Source organism: Melanotaenia boesemani, chromosome 21 (genome assembly GCF_017639745.1).
Source record: "Melanotaenia boesemani isolate fMelBoe1 chromosome 21, fMelBoe1.pri, whole genome shotgun sequence".
Taxonomy (NCBI): Eukaryota; Metazoa; Chordata; class Actinopteri; order Atheriniformes; family Melanotaeniidae; genus Melanotaenia; species Melanotaenia boesemani.
In genome coordinates, this window is record NC_055702.1 from 25,234,325 (window position 1) to 25,252,520 (window position 18,196).

At 41.1% G+C, this 18,196-nt stretch overlaps 1 protein-coding gene across 2 annotated transcripts in view; it reads left to right on the top strand.

The window, feature by feature from the left end:
- LOC121632106 (growth arrest-specific protein 7-like) overlaps positions 1–18,196 on the top strand; it is an 83,569-nt gene that overhangs the window by 54,488 nt on the left and 10,885 nt on the right. For both annotated transcript variants that reach the window (XM_041973295.1, XM_041973296.1), the window contains 3 exons: positions 8,429–8,507; positions 14,511–14,639; positions 15,038–15,161. In XM_041973295.1, coding sequence (XP_041829229.1) covers positions 8,429–8,507; positions 14,511–14,639; positions 15,038–15,161 — 332 coding nt within the window. The remainder of the gene's footprint in view (positions 1–8,428; positions 8,508–14,510; positions 14,640–15,037; positions 15,162–18,196) is intronic.

Consider the following 18,196-nt stretch of genomic DNA (forward strand, 5'->3'; position numbering starts at 1 on the left):
AGCTTCTCATGGATAACAGTGATATCTCTTGTGTCTTCAGCTGATAGGTTACGCCAGAGGTGTCCAGCTCTGGTCCTCGAGGACCACAGTCCTGCAGGTTTTTGATGTGTCCCTGCTCCAAAACCACCTGACTCAAATTGATGAGTCATTGTGCAAAACTTAATAGGCTGTTGGATATATTTCATTTGAGTCAGGTGTGTTGAAGCAGGAAACATTGGAAAATCTGCAGGACAGCGGCCCTCGAGGATCGACTTTGGGCCCCCCTGGATTACGCGGTCCCGCAGCCCTCATGGCCCTAAGGTGCAAACTGAACTCTCTTTCTCTAACCAAATAAACTAGGTCCTTAATTCAGCAGGAAGTTCCTTCGGCAGATGTATGTCATACATTACAGAGCTCACAGGCTTTATTAAACATTTTTAACATGTTATCAAACAAAGAAAATTGCAAATGAAGTGTGGAGGGTCTATCTAGGCTTAGCCTGCGTTGTGATGTCTGCTGTACATACATGTAAGATCACTCCTCCTCGCATTATAACATGGTGACAGTAGGAATTACCACATATAGAATCCAGATTATGCCAGCCCACTCAGCCTGCCCACACCCACAAAAGTGCAGCACAGTACTTTCATTATGCTGTCCCTCAGGCCGGCTCTGTTGTCAAACAGAACAATCACCGTTTTGTTGGTCAGTTCCTAGCATCTGACCAGCCGCAGCCCAGAACCAGCCATCTATTTATTCCTGAATTTACCATTTGTTTGGTGGAGATGTGGCTGTGATGCATGTGACAAATTTTTTATAGCTACCAAACCTGCTCTGTAACAGATTTGTTGACTATAGAGAGATTAATTTTCCCTGAAATCGAGTATGAATGTGGTTGACAAGTGAATCCCTGTCAGTGAGGAAAGGAAGACAGATGTGATTAACCAGCTGTAAATGTGATCTGGTGCAGGTTTTTTGCATCTTGGTTGTGATCTTGCATCCCATGTGTTTGGTTAACATATTGCAACTGTGTGAGCTTTTAGTGCGGCCTTGCTTCAGCAAATTGCATTTTCAGATTCTTCATGACTATTTTAGTAAGTTACAGTTGGCAATCTTAACACACATTTTTTTTTCTGCTCTCACACACACAAAAAACAAAACCAAAAGCAAACACTAGCTTTTTTCTCTAAGGGACCTTTTAAGCTGGATTGACGTACCTCTGAGCCAGCAAGTGAGGCAGTAAAAGAGGCAAAAGGGGCTGCCTCGTGTCTGTTTTCACATGTCGGTATCGCAGAGTTCTGCAGTAACTAAGCTGCTGTTGCTCAGCTGATCCCGTGACGCCAACTTGAAGCAAGTAAAAACACAGTGATGTTGCACTCATCCACCAGGAGGAACAGCAGCGTGTGAATGGTGGATGCCTTTTTTTGCTCATAAGGCAGAACCAGATTATAAAACTACCTCAAACTATCTGCAGAGCCAGATGTGCGTCCCTCAGCATCCTACAGTCCACTAGTTGGCGGTAATTCGCTGGTTGCATACCACCAGTGTCTGAAATTAACTTTTTGACTCACTGGCCAAGTTGGCCGGTAGATGAAAAAATCCACCGGCCAAACATATTTTTTACTGGCCAAATTATTAAATAATTTTACACACACACACCTCTACACACACATTATTTTCTATAATACTATTTTATTTTGTTACCAAAACTGAAAGTAGAAGTCACAGCAACATTAAACAAAAGCAACAAGAAAAATGGTTTTATTTGATAAAGTGTTAATGTCTGAATTCATGAACTAAAACCTGATCAGACTCGTCCCTCTCTGCTCTTCGTGCTTCAACACAGTCCGTGAAGTCTGGCCTCCTGCTCCTAACAGTCCTTGTGCCACAACATTACAGCCTTGGTGGGATCATACTCCCTGATATTTGCTTTTTATTATATTGTTTAAAAAATTAACTTAACAAAAATTGATAATAAATACATTTAAAGCTTATTGATCTGATTCATGACACATCAGTAATATTGAATATAAATAGCTTATCAATAATTATAAAAGCTGATTTATAATAATAATTAACTTAATAACTGATCAGTACAATAATAATAAGTATCAGTATTATGAAATTGATAAGTTAAATCGGTTGACAGCTGTTCATAGTCTCGCGGAGTCACATCAAGCCCATTATGCAGCTGTTGTCACCCATCAGGCTGTAAACAGCTAAGCTAAGCTAACAGGCTAACATCACGTCCACGTGCTGCTGATTTATCCTCCAGTTCACCGTGCTTTCTTTTGGAAAGCTGGCCGGCTCCTGCTAAAAATCTCCACATATTTACCTACTTAATTAGCCTGAGCTAAACGTAAACAGAACTGAAACAGTGCAGTGCATGCAGACAGCAGAGGAACATAAAGAAGAAATCCACCAAAAGGAAGACTGAAAAACATGACTAATTTGGTGCAAACATTTACTCGCCATTTGGCGGAGAGGCCTCTGAGATTTACTCGCTGAACGAAACATTTACTCGCATTTGGCGCCTGGCGAGTGTTAATTTCAGACCCTGCTTACCACCAAGAAAACCCAAAAGGGAGAATAACTTAGTATATAGATAAATAAATAAAAACATTGATACAGTGACCTGCCAGTGGATTGAAGAAGGAAACAGTAGAAATGACATAATTCAGGGCTCCAGACTAACTTTTTTACGAGCGGCCCCTGACTTAAATTTTTAGGAGCGCAAGAAGAAAATTTAGGGGCGCACGATGAAATCCCCTTGCAAAGCAAATATTCACATTTCCTCTCATTTTCACTGTATTAGTGATAAATACTTGAACAATGAATTCAGAAATTATGTTTATAATTCACATTTTTTTGCAGCTGACAAAAAAAAAAAAAAAACTGGCCACACTAACATAGAACTTGTCAAATCAAATCAAATCAGATTTGATGATTTGATTTGATTTTAACTTTGTAGTTGAAGCAGAACAGCAACTTTGTCACCATCATCCCCCACAGGGCATGGTATGACTGGTCCATGTAGTTCCTGGCAATACACAGCTTCAGGAACTGATGCTCCTCTCCAGCCACGGTTCCTGACTCCTCAGTAAGAAAAGTAGCTATTGGCTGTCCTAGAAGTCGCTAAAAAGTCAGCTAAAATAAATAAATAAAATAAAATTCACAATAAATAAAATTAAATAATTCTGTCAATATTTTCTTTATATTTTAGTTAAGTTTTTTAAGTGTATTTTGTTTTTTAATTAGGAGTCTGGAACATCACAACACCTAACTTTTTAAATATTTTTGTCCACACTCTTCATTAATAGACATTACTGTGATGGTAAGCCAGAGCAGCATCCTCCAGCTGCGAGAAGACCAAGCCTCGTATGAGAGGGTCTGCACAGCACCGCTCCTCTTTGGGAAGATAAACTACCTTCATTCATGTCAGTCTCCAAAAGTCTACAATAATACCAGAAAAAGTCGCTAGATTTGTCGTTAGTCGCTTTTTTTTCTTTTAAGATGCTAGAGGGGTCTTGAAACTTGCTAAATATAGTGAAAAAGTCACTAAGTTGGCAACACAGGAATAATAAATTCCCACAAGACCCGCCTCTTTCCACACATAAGCCAATCACAGTGGTCGTTCGTCCCCCGCTCACAAGCACATTGGTTGTCGTCTTCTTCGTTGGTGTTCGTCTCCTTTTCTTGTATTTAAGTTAGTTTGAGTCAGCAGCAGCTTCTTTTCACATTACTGTGAACTACTGGGCTGAAGAGGGGAGCAGAAATTTGTTAGCGACAAAATAAATTCAGTTATAACTACTACAAGAAAAATACCGGTGCTTGTCGCCACTGTGACGTAGGTAACCAACAAACCTGCACTTGAAGTGCGTAGACCCTGAATCGGGACAGAGCTATAGACTCATTTGTGTCAAAAAATGGAAGTGGTTTGGATTCAGTAAAAATGATAAAGAACAGATTAATACGATGTGCAAACTTTGTCATCAGTTGGTGAATACCCAAGTAGGAGACTAATTTGTTTAACCACCTGAAAAGGTATTACCTCAGCAACTTCACAGAAAGCATGAGATTTTATTTCATTTAAATTAGGGCTGTCAAATGATTAATCACAGGCTACCTGTCGATTAATCAGGATTAATCACATTTCAAAATGTAAACACCAAGCTGGCAGTCTGCCGTAAGCGAGGTGTTAAACCTGAAATTGTAGCCCCCACAAAAGCGTGCTTTATGTTGATTAAGATGCTTCGGTGAAATGAAAACTCCTTTCTGCTCCTTCTGCAAATGACAGCGTTTCTATTGATTTTTTTTTAATTCTCAAACTTCCTTAAGAGCCGACGGGTTTTTTGGATTCTTTCATCCCACTCTGGTCACAATCAGACGTTGCGTAGATATGACTTCTTCTTTGTTTTTTGGCACCAGGCATTCAGTGCTTTGGTGCTTTACCGCCACCACCTGGTAAGAAGTGTGAACCAGGATGCAAGATGCTATGACAGAGTGGTTAATTGTGTGATACATCATGAGTCATCTTGCAGCCATCCTCTAAATATATGGCTTAAAAACTGTCAGAATCTTCATAAATAAGAAGGATAAAGTGTTTTTTGATGGATTAGGTTCACCGCTGTGACAAAGCACATATATGTCAGCCTCTCTCGCAGAGATAATGCCTGAATTTAGATTTTTTTATGTCATGAGTAATAACTTTGTTGTTTATATGTTAGAAAAAATTAACACGTTAGTTCCACAAATTTATCTCTGCGTCAACACGTTAACTTTGACATTCCTAATTTACATACATTTTCATGTTATTAATCCCAAATGTATTCTGCCCGTCTCTAATACTAGAGAGCAATGAGCTTGCATGGCAGCTTCCACCATTAGTGTGTGAATGTGGTGTATAATGTAAACTGCTAGCACACTAGGGACTTGAATCCGGGTCCTCCATACTGAGGCCCACCTCTATAATCACTAGGCCATCTTCCCCTTTGTGGCTGCCACTCCATATTAATCAATTAAATTACTTTAAATTATTTTCAAAAGTTATCTAGTTAAAACAAACCCATTATATGATCCATAATGATGAAGACCAGCTGAAACAATAAGTATAATCAAAAAGGAGAGTTTGAATGAGAGTTTGATTTGAAAGGAGAGGCCGTCTGCTTCCTGAAGCCAAACTGGGAGCTGATCCACAGAGAGGGTCTGATGACTGAAGGTTCTGCCTCCCGTTCCACTTTTAGAACCTCCAGTAAACCTGGAGTCTGACAGTTAAAGTGCGTTGTTACTGATACCTTTAATATTTAAGTTGTTGTTTTTTTTTTTTTGACAAGAATGGCAAAGATTTAATGACTCTGGGTCTAATGTGAGACTTTACCCCTTTTTATTGGCCTTACTTTACAGTTAGGTAATTATATTTAGATTTGGACTAATCTTCACATACTTGTGATATAATTGTATTTGGTATGATATTGTGACAGTTTTGGATATTTCCCGACATATCAGACCAAACAGTTCACTGGGTTATTCAAGAATAACTGCAACTTGACTGACTTTACCAAAATAATCTGAGAAATCGAAGATCAAGTTAAGCTGAATTTTAGTAGAGCAGCTTTATTAACATCTGTAAAGAAACTCTGATCCTATATGAGACGTGCCTTCAGTGCAGAGTTGGTGCAGATCAGGAAGGCTACAGGTAAAAGCAAAACAAACTTTAAGGGTCGGAGAGAATACGGAATATTACTCTGTTTTTTCAAATATGGTAATAATGATGATGAAACCAAACCTCCATTGTCTTTGTAAACATTACAGTGGCATTAAAGGACATAACGTGCTGGCCTGATTGACTACATGGTGTAGCTTATAAATGGAAATGTTGTCTTAGTTAAAAATAAGGTAAATAGATGAAATTTTGCTGTTTGTGTAGATAAAGCCAGACATTTGCCTGTTTGTGTACGCAAAACTGCCCTGCAGGGATTTGGGTGAGAGAAGGCATCAGATTGGTGGAATGAGTGGGAGAAAATGTGGAAATGTTCAGTGGTAGAAAATGAGGGTCTGGGTGCTGTTGGATCCACAATATGGTCTCTAAGAAGAGAAACGGATGTGAATTTAGGGGGATGGTTGCAATTTGAAGGACTCCAGTTGGTGTAATTTGAACATGTGTGTGGTGGAAAATGGGCCGTTGTGTTGTCAAGGCTGAACTTAACTGAAGACTGGGCTGCAATTAACACTCGGTACCTTCAGTCACCAGTTCAGTGTTGTCCAGGGTTTAGGGTTACATAAAATTATTGGATACAAATCAGCCAATCACATGGCAGCAATTCAGTTCATGTAATCATGTAAAGTTGCTGAAGACGACTTTCTGAAAGTCAAACTGAGCATCAGAATGAGGAAGAAAAGAGATTTAAGTAACTTTGAATGTGGCATGGTTGTTGGTCTGAGTATCTACTGGGATTTTGACACACAACCATCTCTAGGGTTTACAGAGAATGGTCTGAAGAAGAGAAAATACCAGCGAGCAGCAGTTGTCTGGACCAGAATGTCTTGTTAATGTCAGAGGTCAGAGGAGAATGGACAGACTGGTTGGAGATGATAGAAAGGTAACAGGAAGTCCAATAAGCACTGGTTCCAACCAAGGTCTGCAGAACAACATCTCTGAACACACAACACGTCCAACCTTGAAGCAGATGGACTACAGCAGCAGAAGACCACACCGGGTGCCTCCTGTCAGCTAAGAACAGGAAACTGAGGCTACAATTCACACACACTCACCAACACTGGACAATAGAAGATGGAGAAACGTTGCTGGTCTGATGAGTTTCCATTTCAGCTCCACATTCAGATGTTAGGCTCAGAATTTGGTGGAAACATCATGAAAACATGGATCCATCCTGCCGTGGATCAACGCTTCAGGCTGCTGCTGGTGTAATGGTGGGGGGATATTTTCTTGGCCCATTTTGGGCTCCTTAGTACCAACGTGGCCTGGTTTAACCAGCACAGCCTACCTGAGTATTGTTGCTGACCATGTCCATCTCTTTATGACCACAGTGGAGCATCTTCTAATGCTACTTCCAGCAGGATAATGCACCATGTCACAAAGCTCAGATCATCTCCACCTGCTTTCTAGAACATGACGATGAGTTCACTGGACTCCAACGGCCTCCACAGCCACCAGATCTCAGTCCAGTAGAGCAGCTTTGGGATGTGGTGGAACGGGAGATTCTCATCATGGATGCAGCTGACAAACCTGCAGCAACTGAGTGATGCTGTCATGTCGATATGGAGAAAACCTCTGAGGAAGGTTTCTACCACCTTGATGAATCTATCACACCAAGAATTAAGGCAGTTCTGGTTAAAAAAAATGTATTTGTTTTTTCTTTCTTTGTGTGATTTTAAGGTACCTTGACGAGTTTAAGAAGTTTAGTGTTTTTACAGGAAGTTACTTCACTTTCTTCTGCTATAGATGAATCAGTTTATGCTTCCAGCTGTCTTCATTTGAACCAACCCACAGTGGCTTCCATGTAAAACACAAACCAGCAGATTAAGGCAGATCAGCTTTTATATCCCTGAGAAGAGGTCCACGTCAAATGGAAGCTTGTGATTTAATTTACATAAAGGATTTCTCACTAGGAAAGAAACATGTAACATGTCTGCAACAGCGCCATTTTTACTTTTACACATCAGTCACAGATTTTAGATTAAAATGGAATGAAAAGCTAAACTTTTGACGTATGTTGTCACATATTGGCATCATTTTAAATAAATGAAGAGATGAAGCATGAAATAAGCTCAAACATCATGTAAACCTGATGGGACAGATGAAGTAGTCAGCATGAAGAGTGAAACTTGAGGTTTTCAGCCGGTGGTGTTGGCTGTGATTTTAACAGCTCGGAGAGCTTTCTGACGGCGCAGCTTTGCAGGTGCCAGACTTTCCTCAGACAGCGTCAGGAATGTTTTGGATGTCAGTGTGAGGGAATTCCACACATGTCTTCTATTCAGAGCCAGCCTTTGAAGTGACCCGCTTACCCATGAAGACGGTCCGTCCTGGACCCTGAAGCCTCGTGCCTCTGCTGGGCGAGTGTTTTACAGTCCTAAAAGAAGCTGCCGTCCAGTTTTTTCTCCTCTTGCTCACCAAGTGTGTATCTGATGAAACAGACAGGTGATTTGCATCTTTAAACAAAGCCACTCGTCTGTGTGTTGGTGCCTCCAGCTGTGTTGAAAAGCAGCTCACATCCTCTTTGTCCTAATCATGTGCTGAACTGTCTTTGGACTCTCTTGATTTACCACTTGCTTGTGTGTGCGTGAACTTTTCATGAGCCCCATCTGTGTGTGGACGGCCTGTGTGTGTGTCACACCTTCTCCTGCACGTCTTCTTGCAAATATGTGTGGCCCTGCTTTGTGTAAGAGATTAAAGACTAACTCTCCCCTCCCTTATTCTTATCTGTTTTAGGACTTTGGGGGAGGCTTGGGCCCAGCTTAAGAAGAGCCTGGCGGATGAAGCTGAAGTTCACCTAAAGTTCTCTTCAAAGGTAATTCATCTCACTGATGCTTAGAGCTGGAACAATCCATCCATCTACATCAGAGGTGCCTAAGTCCAGTCCTGGAGATTTGCTATCCTGCAGCTTTTAGATGCATCCTTTCTTCAGCACACCTGAATCAAATGAGTGGTTCGTTACGAGGCCTCTGTAGAGCTGAATGACATGTGGATGAGGGATTCAGCCATTTGATTCAGTTGTACTGGAGAAGGGATGCATCTAAAAGTTTCAGGATAGCACATCTTCAGGACTGGACTTGGGCTCCCCTAAGAGATTTTTTATCTGGTCAAGACCTCACACGTGAAGATAAAAATCTGTTTTGATCGTACTGTGTGTGGTGTGCTCTGAAAATCACAGAACAACACACACATGACGATGCTGTCCAACAACTCACCTACAATCTAGTTCTCCGAGTCGAAACGTAGAAGAAGAGCCATAGCAACAACCGGCAACAAACGTAGAAGAAGGAACAAAGTAACAATCGGAAAACAGAACACACAGCATGGAAGAGGATTTATAGGACGTGGTGGTCTTGGGACTATTGTTAACAGAAAAAGCCGGAACTGAAAAAAATAACAGAGTGGAGACGACGTGAACACGAACTTTATTTACTTCCTTGTTCCCCATCCAGCTCGCGCTCTGATCACCTATGATCACCATCCACGCAGTCAGAATGCACGAGTCGTCGGCGTTGCCCAGAAATCGGCGCTGAAATATTGAACATTTTCAATATTCCCAATTGTCGGCTACGACCTGTTTCGGAGCGGGTTATCAGGACAAACTGGCTCATAACACACCTCAGACCAAATGATGATTGTACAGGGAAATCTCACGATGATCGGGCGTTTGCTGTCCGAGGTCAGGAAGAGGCAAAATCGGGACAAAAACAGCCCAAAAATTGTTTTGTGTACCAGGCTTAACTTACATCAGTACATCAATTCAATAATCAACCACTAAGTAGTATTAATCCAGTTAGAAATATCAGTACAGTAGTTATTTTTTAAGACGTACTTAATGAAGGAAAAATGTATTTCATCCAGATTACAGTTTATTTCCATCCTTGCTGGGATTTCTCTGTCTGGATTGTGATGATCGTTACTGTGCATGAGGCTGTGTGACGGTTTCTAAAAGTCAGACTCAGTTTGTAGGCTGAACATGTTGGGCAGCCGGATTAAACGAAGTATCACAAACTCCATCTTGAGTAGCCTTGAACAGATCCAGAGGAATCCAGCTGTTTCCAGCTGTCTCATCTCTCAAATAATCTTAAATAATTTTAATGTTAGTGAAAAATACCCAAAACCTCAGGCTGTGGAGATGATTTCCATGCACTCATGAATATTCTTTTTCTTTTGAGTCTGACCATTTAGTGTCTTGATGTCACAGGAAATTAATATCTTCAAAAATTGATAAACATGAAGAAAAAGGTTATAATTGAACGAAAGCTGAAGATTTAACTTCTAAAATGCAATTTTACTCTGTTTAGTTTTATTGTATTTAATAAAACTTTTATATATTGTCTTAATCAAATTATTTTATTTTGTTTTATTTATTTATTTATTTATTTAAAACAGTTAATCTTGTTTTTTTTTTTAGCACTTAGCATATAATTAAAGGGACAGTCAGCAGAATTTCATCATTTCTAGATTGAAGGAATTAAAAAATGGCTTTGTAAAGAACTAGAGAAGGAATTTCATCTAGAGTATAGCATGACCATCTCTGTGTTGATCTCCAGTCATATGCTTACCAGCTGGTCCGGCCATGCGTTCGTGTACGCTCATGTACGATCATGTACGATCACGTACTTTCATGTACGTTCATGTACGATCATGTACGTTTGTGTACGATCATGTACGATCATGTACGATCATGTACGTTCATGTACGATCATGTACGTTTGTGTACGATCATGTACGATCATGTACGATCATGTACGTTCACGTACGATCATGTACGTTCGTGTACGTTTGTGTACGATCATGTACGTTCATGTACGATCGTGTACGATCACCTGATACGTACATAAATGCTGATGTAGTTTTGCTCAGCGTGTTTGCACTTTCGTTTGCAGACGAGGTGACTTGGGGGTGGGGTAGAGGGAAGTGTGGCTCATCCCACTTTGTTTTGGTCTACATGCAGAGCACAACAGCAAAGCTTACGGTGAAACAATTTCACTTCTTGCCCCTTTGAAAAAACTAATATTTTCACAAACTACCTCTGCCGTAATCTGTGAACGGGAGGAAGTACTGCTCCTGAGCTGAAGATGAAGTGCCTGTGAAGAAACAGCAGATGAAAGTTAAACGCCAGCATTACAGCTGGACCGATGGAGGAAATGGAGTCGGTGATGTTATGCTCCAGAGATGCACAGATGTGCGGCATTCTTCCAGCTTCTTGGAGGAGAAAGGGAAGCATCTGCGTGGAAAAGGAACTTTGAATGATGGGTTTGAGTGTGACTGCAGGAGGGAGCTGCAGATCTCATTCATCACTGACAGCTGGGACAGAGCTCCACAGCGATTAGTTCGATCATATAACCGGCGACGCGCTCGCTGCTCACATTCAAAACTAAAATGGTCCTGTCACATTCTTGGAGTTGCGAGTTAGACTGTTTATTTAAGCTCTTTTTTGCTTTTAGGAATGGAAATAGGAGCAAAATCAAACCATTTCGCTTCATAACAAGCTCATTAAGGGAGGATGAGGATGTCATGTAGGGAGCAAAAACTGAGTTACGTACAGTTTTTGTTTTTTATACAGAGCAATAATAAAGCGATTTCCCCTCATCATTAATCATTAATGCTTAATTTGCTAAGAAAATTATTCATATCATTCAGCATGAATGAATGTATTTTTAAGTGCAGAGATTTTTTTAAGATGAAGTCATTGTTTTCAGCCAGTTCTTTACATAATATGTTTTTGGATCAGAATATATAGTTTCAACGTTGGTCTCTGTATTAGCATGGGATGCATTTCTTTGGCAGAAGATGCCTAGCAGAAAGTGGGGGTTTAAATACTGAATCCCACAATCCCCCTTATGTATAACATGTCTGACCGGATGTGTAGAGTTGAAAAATGGAAACAAATAAAATATAATATACTTTGTTTATTCTAGAGGAAATGGGAAATTTGCTGTGCTTGTTTGGAAAGCACTTTAAAGGAATGAAAAAGATAAAATGCTCTTAAATGATGACAGTACATTTTTGCTGACATGCACAGTTTTCCTCATTTTTAAACTCGTGTAGTAAAAAAAAAAAAAAAGATGCTTAAATTTACTGAGAGATCAGGAAATATGTAATTGAGAATGAGATATTTTTGAGATATACTAATTAATGTCACTAGTGTTAAAAATATAAAAATACTGTGGCTGATATTTGCTGACATTTAAGTTGGAGGTTTTGAAGCTGTGTTAGCTAAACTAACAGCTAAGTGGAAAATGGTGTCGCAGCTTTGGACAATGTTGGGATAATTACTGGTTGTAACTCAGGTACTTTTCTGTTATGAGGCTACTAGCCATGCTACTGGGAAAGTTATTTACATGTGATAGCAACTGAGTGATCTTACCATCGCCTGGAATAAGATTCCTGGTCCAGGTGAATTAGAGAGGAGATGGCACAGCCGTAGAACAGGAGCAAAGTCGAGAGCAAGGAGGAGGAAGTTTGATCCCTGGTAGATAAAATGAGCAAACTTAAAAAGCTGAGGGATGTGCAGGAGGTTAGACTGAGGTAACAGTGGTGGGATGGAGGGGTTGTGGTGCTTGGTGACAGGAGATGGTGTGGTCATGGACATATCACTGTGTGGGAGCATCTCTCTGATCTTGATGTTAAACTGCTGGCTGTGTGTTCACCTGTGTTACCTGCCAACGTGCCAATCTCAGTTGTTGTTAGGATACAATACAACAGCCTTATCTAAGGATAAATTGTGATGTTTTGGGGAAAGACATGTTTTTCAGTTTTATTTTATCTTCACACTTTGTTGTGATTCTTATGATTGTATAGATTTGAGTCTAATTATGAACATTGTCCCCGTCACTAGGTAGATGAGATGAAAAGATTTTTTTCCAACTAACTGAAAATTTTCAAAACGTAAATTACATGTTGAAATAATCAAGAACTGTTTGTCTCCTCTGACTGTTGTCTGTGCAATTAGCCTGATTGTGTTCCTTGAAAGAGCTTCAGAAACCTTCCTCAGAGGTTTTCTCCATATTGACATGATAGCATCACACAGTTGCTGCAGGTTTGTTGGCTGCATCCATGATGAGAATCTCCCGTTCCACCACATCCCAAAGCTGCTCTACTGGACTGAGATCTGGTGACTATGGAGGCCGTTGGAGTCCAGTGAACTTATCGTCATGTTCTAGAAAGCAGGTGGAGATGATCTGAGCTCTGTGACATGGTGCATTATCCTGTTGGAAGTAGCATCAGAAGATGCTCCACTGTGGTCATAAAGGGATGGACATGGTCAGCAACAATACTCAGGTAGGCTGTGGTGGTTAAACCAGGCCATGCTGGTACTAAGGAGCCCAAAGTGGGCCAAGAAAATCTCCCCCCACCATTACACCAGCAGCAGCCTGAAGCGTTGATCCAAGGCAGGATGGATCCATGTTTTCATGATGTTTCCAGCAGATTCTGAGCCTAGCATCTGAATGTGGAGCTGAAATGGAAACTCAGCAACGTTTCTCCATCTTCTATTATCCAGTGTTGGTGAGTGTGTGGGATTTGTAGCCTCAGTTTCCTGTTCTTAGCTGACAGGAGGAACCTTGTGTGTCTTCTGCTGCTGTAGTCCATCTGCTTCAAGGTTGGACGTGTTGTGTGTTCAGAGATGCTGTTCTGCAGACCTTGGTTGGAACCAGAGCTTATTGGACTTCCTGTTGTCTTTCTATCATCTCCAACCAGTCTGCCCATTCTAGGGCTGGGTGATTAATCGAATTTTAATCACAATCACGATCTGGGTTTTCAACGATCATAAAAACGAGATTGTCTGATTATTTGCTCCTCAGTTTACTCTTGTGCTGTTTTTAGTTGCAAATTGAGCGCCACTTGCAGCGCTCTGCTGCAGACTCCTCCCACAGACCCCGCCGCTTTGGTTTTATTCAACTCGAGTTACAAACACCTCTCCAGTTATGGGATGGACACACGGGAGGCGATGTCGCTCCTTCTCCATAATTTTCTATGGAATCTCTGCCCTCCTCCATCCAAGCGACAGGCGACATTCGTGCATGTGAAACATTGTGCCCGTTCATGTAGACGTGCACATGGGGGCTTGCTTGTAACGCGACATGAGAGAATAGAAAAATGTTCAATTTTTGTGATTCACGACTAAATAATCCACCAGCTCCCGGAGACACAGAGCGATAACAAATGTTATAAACAAACAGATTTTTTTTTCTCGCCACAGACCAGTGCCCAAGTTAACACAGTGAACAACCCGGGATTTAAGAAACTCATTAACACTTTAGACAAACGGCATCACTACCATCTCGTCACCAGTTTAGTGGAGTCCCCCCCCCCGTATGATGAGTGTGGTGAGGTTGTTGTGAAGGACGTGGCTACAGTCCAATGTTTCACCACCGCACCGGCACCATAGAGCCGAATATAACGTGGATTTTAATGTGGAAACGAAATGTCTCCAGACTAATTTTTTTCAGCTCACACCAGGCAGAACATAGCTGCTGGTCTGAGACAAATAATTGTGGGACCTGGGCGGATAGAAACTTGTCTGTATTACCACAGACCACGCTTCAAATTTTTGTTAACAAGCAGTTGAACAGGTGGACCTGATAAAGTGACCAATGAATCTACATATTATTGTACATGCCATCATAATTTATTTATCAACATAGTTGGGAATTCTGATAAATGTTCTGTAGCCTTGTCACATTTCAAACAACATAAATGCATCACAGCAAATAGTCGCAGTGGTGTCCAGCCTCCCTGTTATAGAAGCTGCAGGTCATGCATTCATCTCTGCTGGTCATTGTGTTGATCTCATGTTGGTTTTTCTGCACAGCTCCAGAGCGAAGTGGAGAAACCTTTTCTGACTTTCAGAGAGAACTTCAAGAAGGACATGAAAAGGTTCGACCACCATATTGCCGACCTGCGGAAACAGCTCATCAGTCGCTATGCTGCTGTGGAGAAGGTATCGTACCTCAGCTCTGTGTATTTGGGAACATCAGGATTTAATTCCTGAGTAAAATCTCTCATCTCTTCCATATCTAGACGTCTGTTTCTTGTCTCTCTAAAAATACAAAAAAAAAAAAAATTCTTGGAAGCTTTAATCTTTCACAAATCATTTATCATCCTGAGAGGAAACCAACTCGTCTGATGGGAAATCAAGCATACGAAGCAGGACAGGAGATAAGATATTGGCCACATTGGCTGCCATAAGACAGCTTGAGAGTTTGCTTCAGACTAGATCGTCACTTTACTGAAAAAAAACTGATTCATTCGTCAAAGAAAAGGTTTTCTTCCCAACACTTTGGAGAACAGATAATTTTGTGAAAACGATCTTTTCTTTGTGTGTCTCATCTGTGACAGGCTCGTAAAGCTCTGGCTGACAGACAGAAAGAGCTGGATTTGAAGTCTCAGCAGCTGGAGATGAAACTCAACAGCAAGATTGAAGAGGACATCAAAAAGGCTCGCAGGAAATCCACGCAAGCAGGTCAGAGGTCAAAGGGCAGGGTCTTTCTCGGGTCACAGTTTCAGTCAGGTGTTTGTTGTTTCAGCGAGGAGAAAGAGCGCCGCCCAGTTATTTATGTTGCAAGCTCTCACTGATCTTTGGGTGTGAGACGTCCACTGATGCTGATTAATCTTAACTGACTGGTATTTATTCTGCAGCCAGAACAAATTATTTTCTTTAAAGTTGTCCTGACAAAAACCTCAGACTCATTCAGTCTGTTTAAAGTCCCCTGAGCTGACATATGTTATCTATTGGCACTGAAAATAAAGTCAGAAACTGATTTGAACTGCACTGAAAAACTCACTCTACATAGTGTTTCTCAAACAGGAAACATGGCATTTAAAGAACAAAATTATAGAAATCTTAGCTAAAAGCTAACCTTTGGCTAGCTGTTAGCGCTCAACCCCCTAACAGCTAGCCAAACAGCTAGCTAAAAATTCAGACAGGTCCGAGTGCGTAAGCAGGTGACAGTAGCTAATTTCTGTCCCTCTGTGGGACGTTCCCCCATTCCACCATGTCCAAGGTGATAGTAGTTGTTCTTTAGGTGCTAGCCGTTAGCAGCCATTCACCTGGACAGGGATGGGGAACCTCCGGCCCGCGGGGTGGCTTATACAGCCCTTAGAACCTTTTTCATCCAGCCCGCTAGGCAATTTAAAAAAAATTAAAAACTTGAAAGGAAAAAAATATTGACAGTGGACATAAGCGGTCCGACGTCAGTGGGAGGTAAGACAGTGTGGCGGCAGGTGTAGATCATGGCGACTGTGATAAAAAGAAAAGTGGATGCTGAATGTCACATTTTACAGGCAAATTGGACGATTATTTTTTTATAGAAGTTAGAAACAAGCCCGTGTGTTTAGTTTGTGGTGAGGTGCTGGCAGTGAGTCCAATCAGTCCAGATGCAGGCTGATTAAGTCACCACGCCTTGTCAGAGTTTGGTCCGACAAGCTGACAAACAGTCAGCGTTTACAAGACCACAGAACAACAGAGAAAACGTTATGAGAGCAGGTTTTGAGGTGAGCAAACTGACTGCAAATAACTTTCATCCTCACGCAGATGGCAGGTTTGTGAAGGAATGTGTCGCTGCTGCAGAGCTGCTCGCCCAGCAATTAAAATTATTTGAAAGCATCAGTTTGTCCAGAAGAACAGGATCTGACAGGATCACTTGTATGGCAAAATTATCTAAAAAAATCTGAAAGACATTGTAAGAGATTGTGAGTATTTTTCACTGGCTTGTGTTGAGACAACATCACTAGCAGTTTTTGTGCGTGGGGTTATGGCCAACTTTGAAACCAAAGAGGAGCGGGTGTCTTTTCTAGCAATGCATGGAACAACCAAAGGTGAAGATTTGTTCCATCTAATTCTCCAAACAATGAGTTAATTTAAACTGCCATTTCAAAGGTGAGCGACCTCACAACTGATGGAGCAACAGCAACAATTTGCTCGCAAAAGGGGTTGACTGCATTAATCAAAAATGAGATGAGCCGCCTTGGTCTCGACCCCGGTGATTTAGTTATATGCCACTGTCTTTTGCATCAAGAGAATCTGTGTTATCGTTCCTTGAAGATAAACAGTTGGATGACACCTGTTGTTTCCACTGTAAATGTCATCAAAGCAGAGGACTGAACAGCCGCGAGTTCAGGAAGCTGCTCAGCGAGCTGGAGTCAGAGCAAAGAGAACTGGTGTACCATTGTGAAATATGATGGCTGAGTCATGCCAACATGCTCGAACGGTTCTATAGTCTGAGGGAGGAAGTAAAACAAAAAATCATGAGATAACGGGGAAACTTGTTGTGGGGCTCAGTGATAACCAGTGGCTCTGTGATCTGGCATTCTTGATGGACTTTACCAAGCACCTGTCACAGCTGAATGTCAAGCTGAAAGGTCCCAACCAGCTTATCAGCTGTCTGCTCTCACATGTGAAGGAATCTGACGGGAAGTTGAGGCTGTGGCAAAATAACACTGTGCCCTTTCCTGCTCTGAAAGAGCAAAAACCTGATGCAACAATTGAATACGCTGATGAATGTGCAAAACTACTCCTGGTGTTTGATGAGTCAGTTATTTCAGTACATATTCCGTTTCATTATGTAGGCACAAAAATGTCTTTGTAGATGATCTAAGTTTTGTATTATTTTAAATTTCAGTTTTTGGCCACTGGTTAGACCATAAAGGCTTGATCAATAACACAACTAAGCTTCATAATTGAATCTGTACCCAGTATTTTTTAACCACATGTAAGCATAGGAACCTGTAAAGGTTTAACTTACTGGACATTCAGTCTGAGTCCTCCTCCAGAGCTTTTTCAGCTCTTCATTAGAGCTATTACTGGAGAGACTGCCTGTGAACCAAGAAACTATTTGTCTTTTTACATCATAATCCTTATCAGTGCTGCAAGCCAGACTGGGACCTTATAGTTATTTATTCATTTTAAAGCAGAAAGGATAGCAGCAGAGGGAAGAAAAGAAACAGAAACACTCTCTGCTCCATCAGTCTGTTTTCACACCAGACTGAGAGGCGTGGGTGCAAACTGACTCCATTGCCCTTGGGGTGGAGAGACACTTACATTCTGCACATGCTCATTAATAACCTGACTGCAGAAAATACCATCCCACAAAGTCATTTAATATATCATGGGGATTATGGACCTTAGATCATTTGAGGAATTCCTTTGTTTGTTTTTTTTTTGTTGTCGTTGTCTTTTTTCTTTTATAACACTTAAGATGAATATATATTTTGGAGGTTTATCTTTTTTTCTTTAGTGAGTTGTAAATCTATTGAAGCACTTAAAAGTTCTGCAGAAGAGCCCCTGTTCAAGCTTTTATCTTTTTACTTAATGACATCCCCACAACGTGCAGCTGCATGGCGCTCCACAGGTTTAGATTTATCAAATAACCAAAAGAAAACAGACCTTTTTGAAAGTCTTTTAAGGAGACGGGCTAAAACAAAGTGCTTCAGACAAAAGGGGACAAAAGAGGCAGCAGCACCAGGGCTCCAGACTAACATTTTTTACGAGGAGCACAG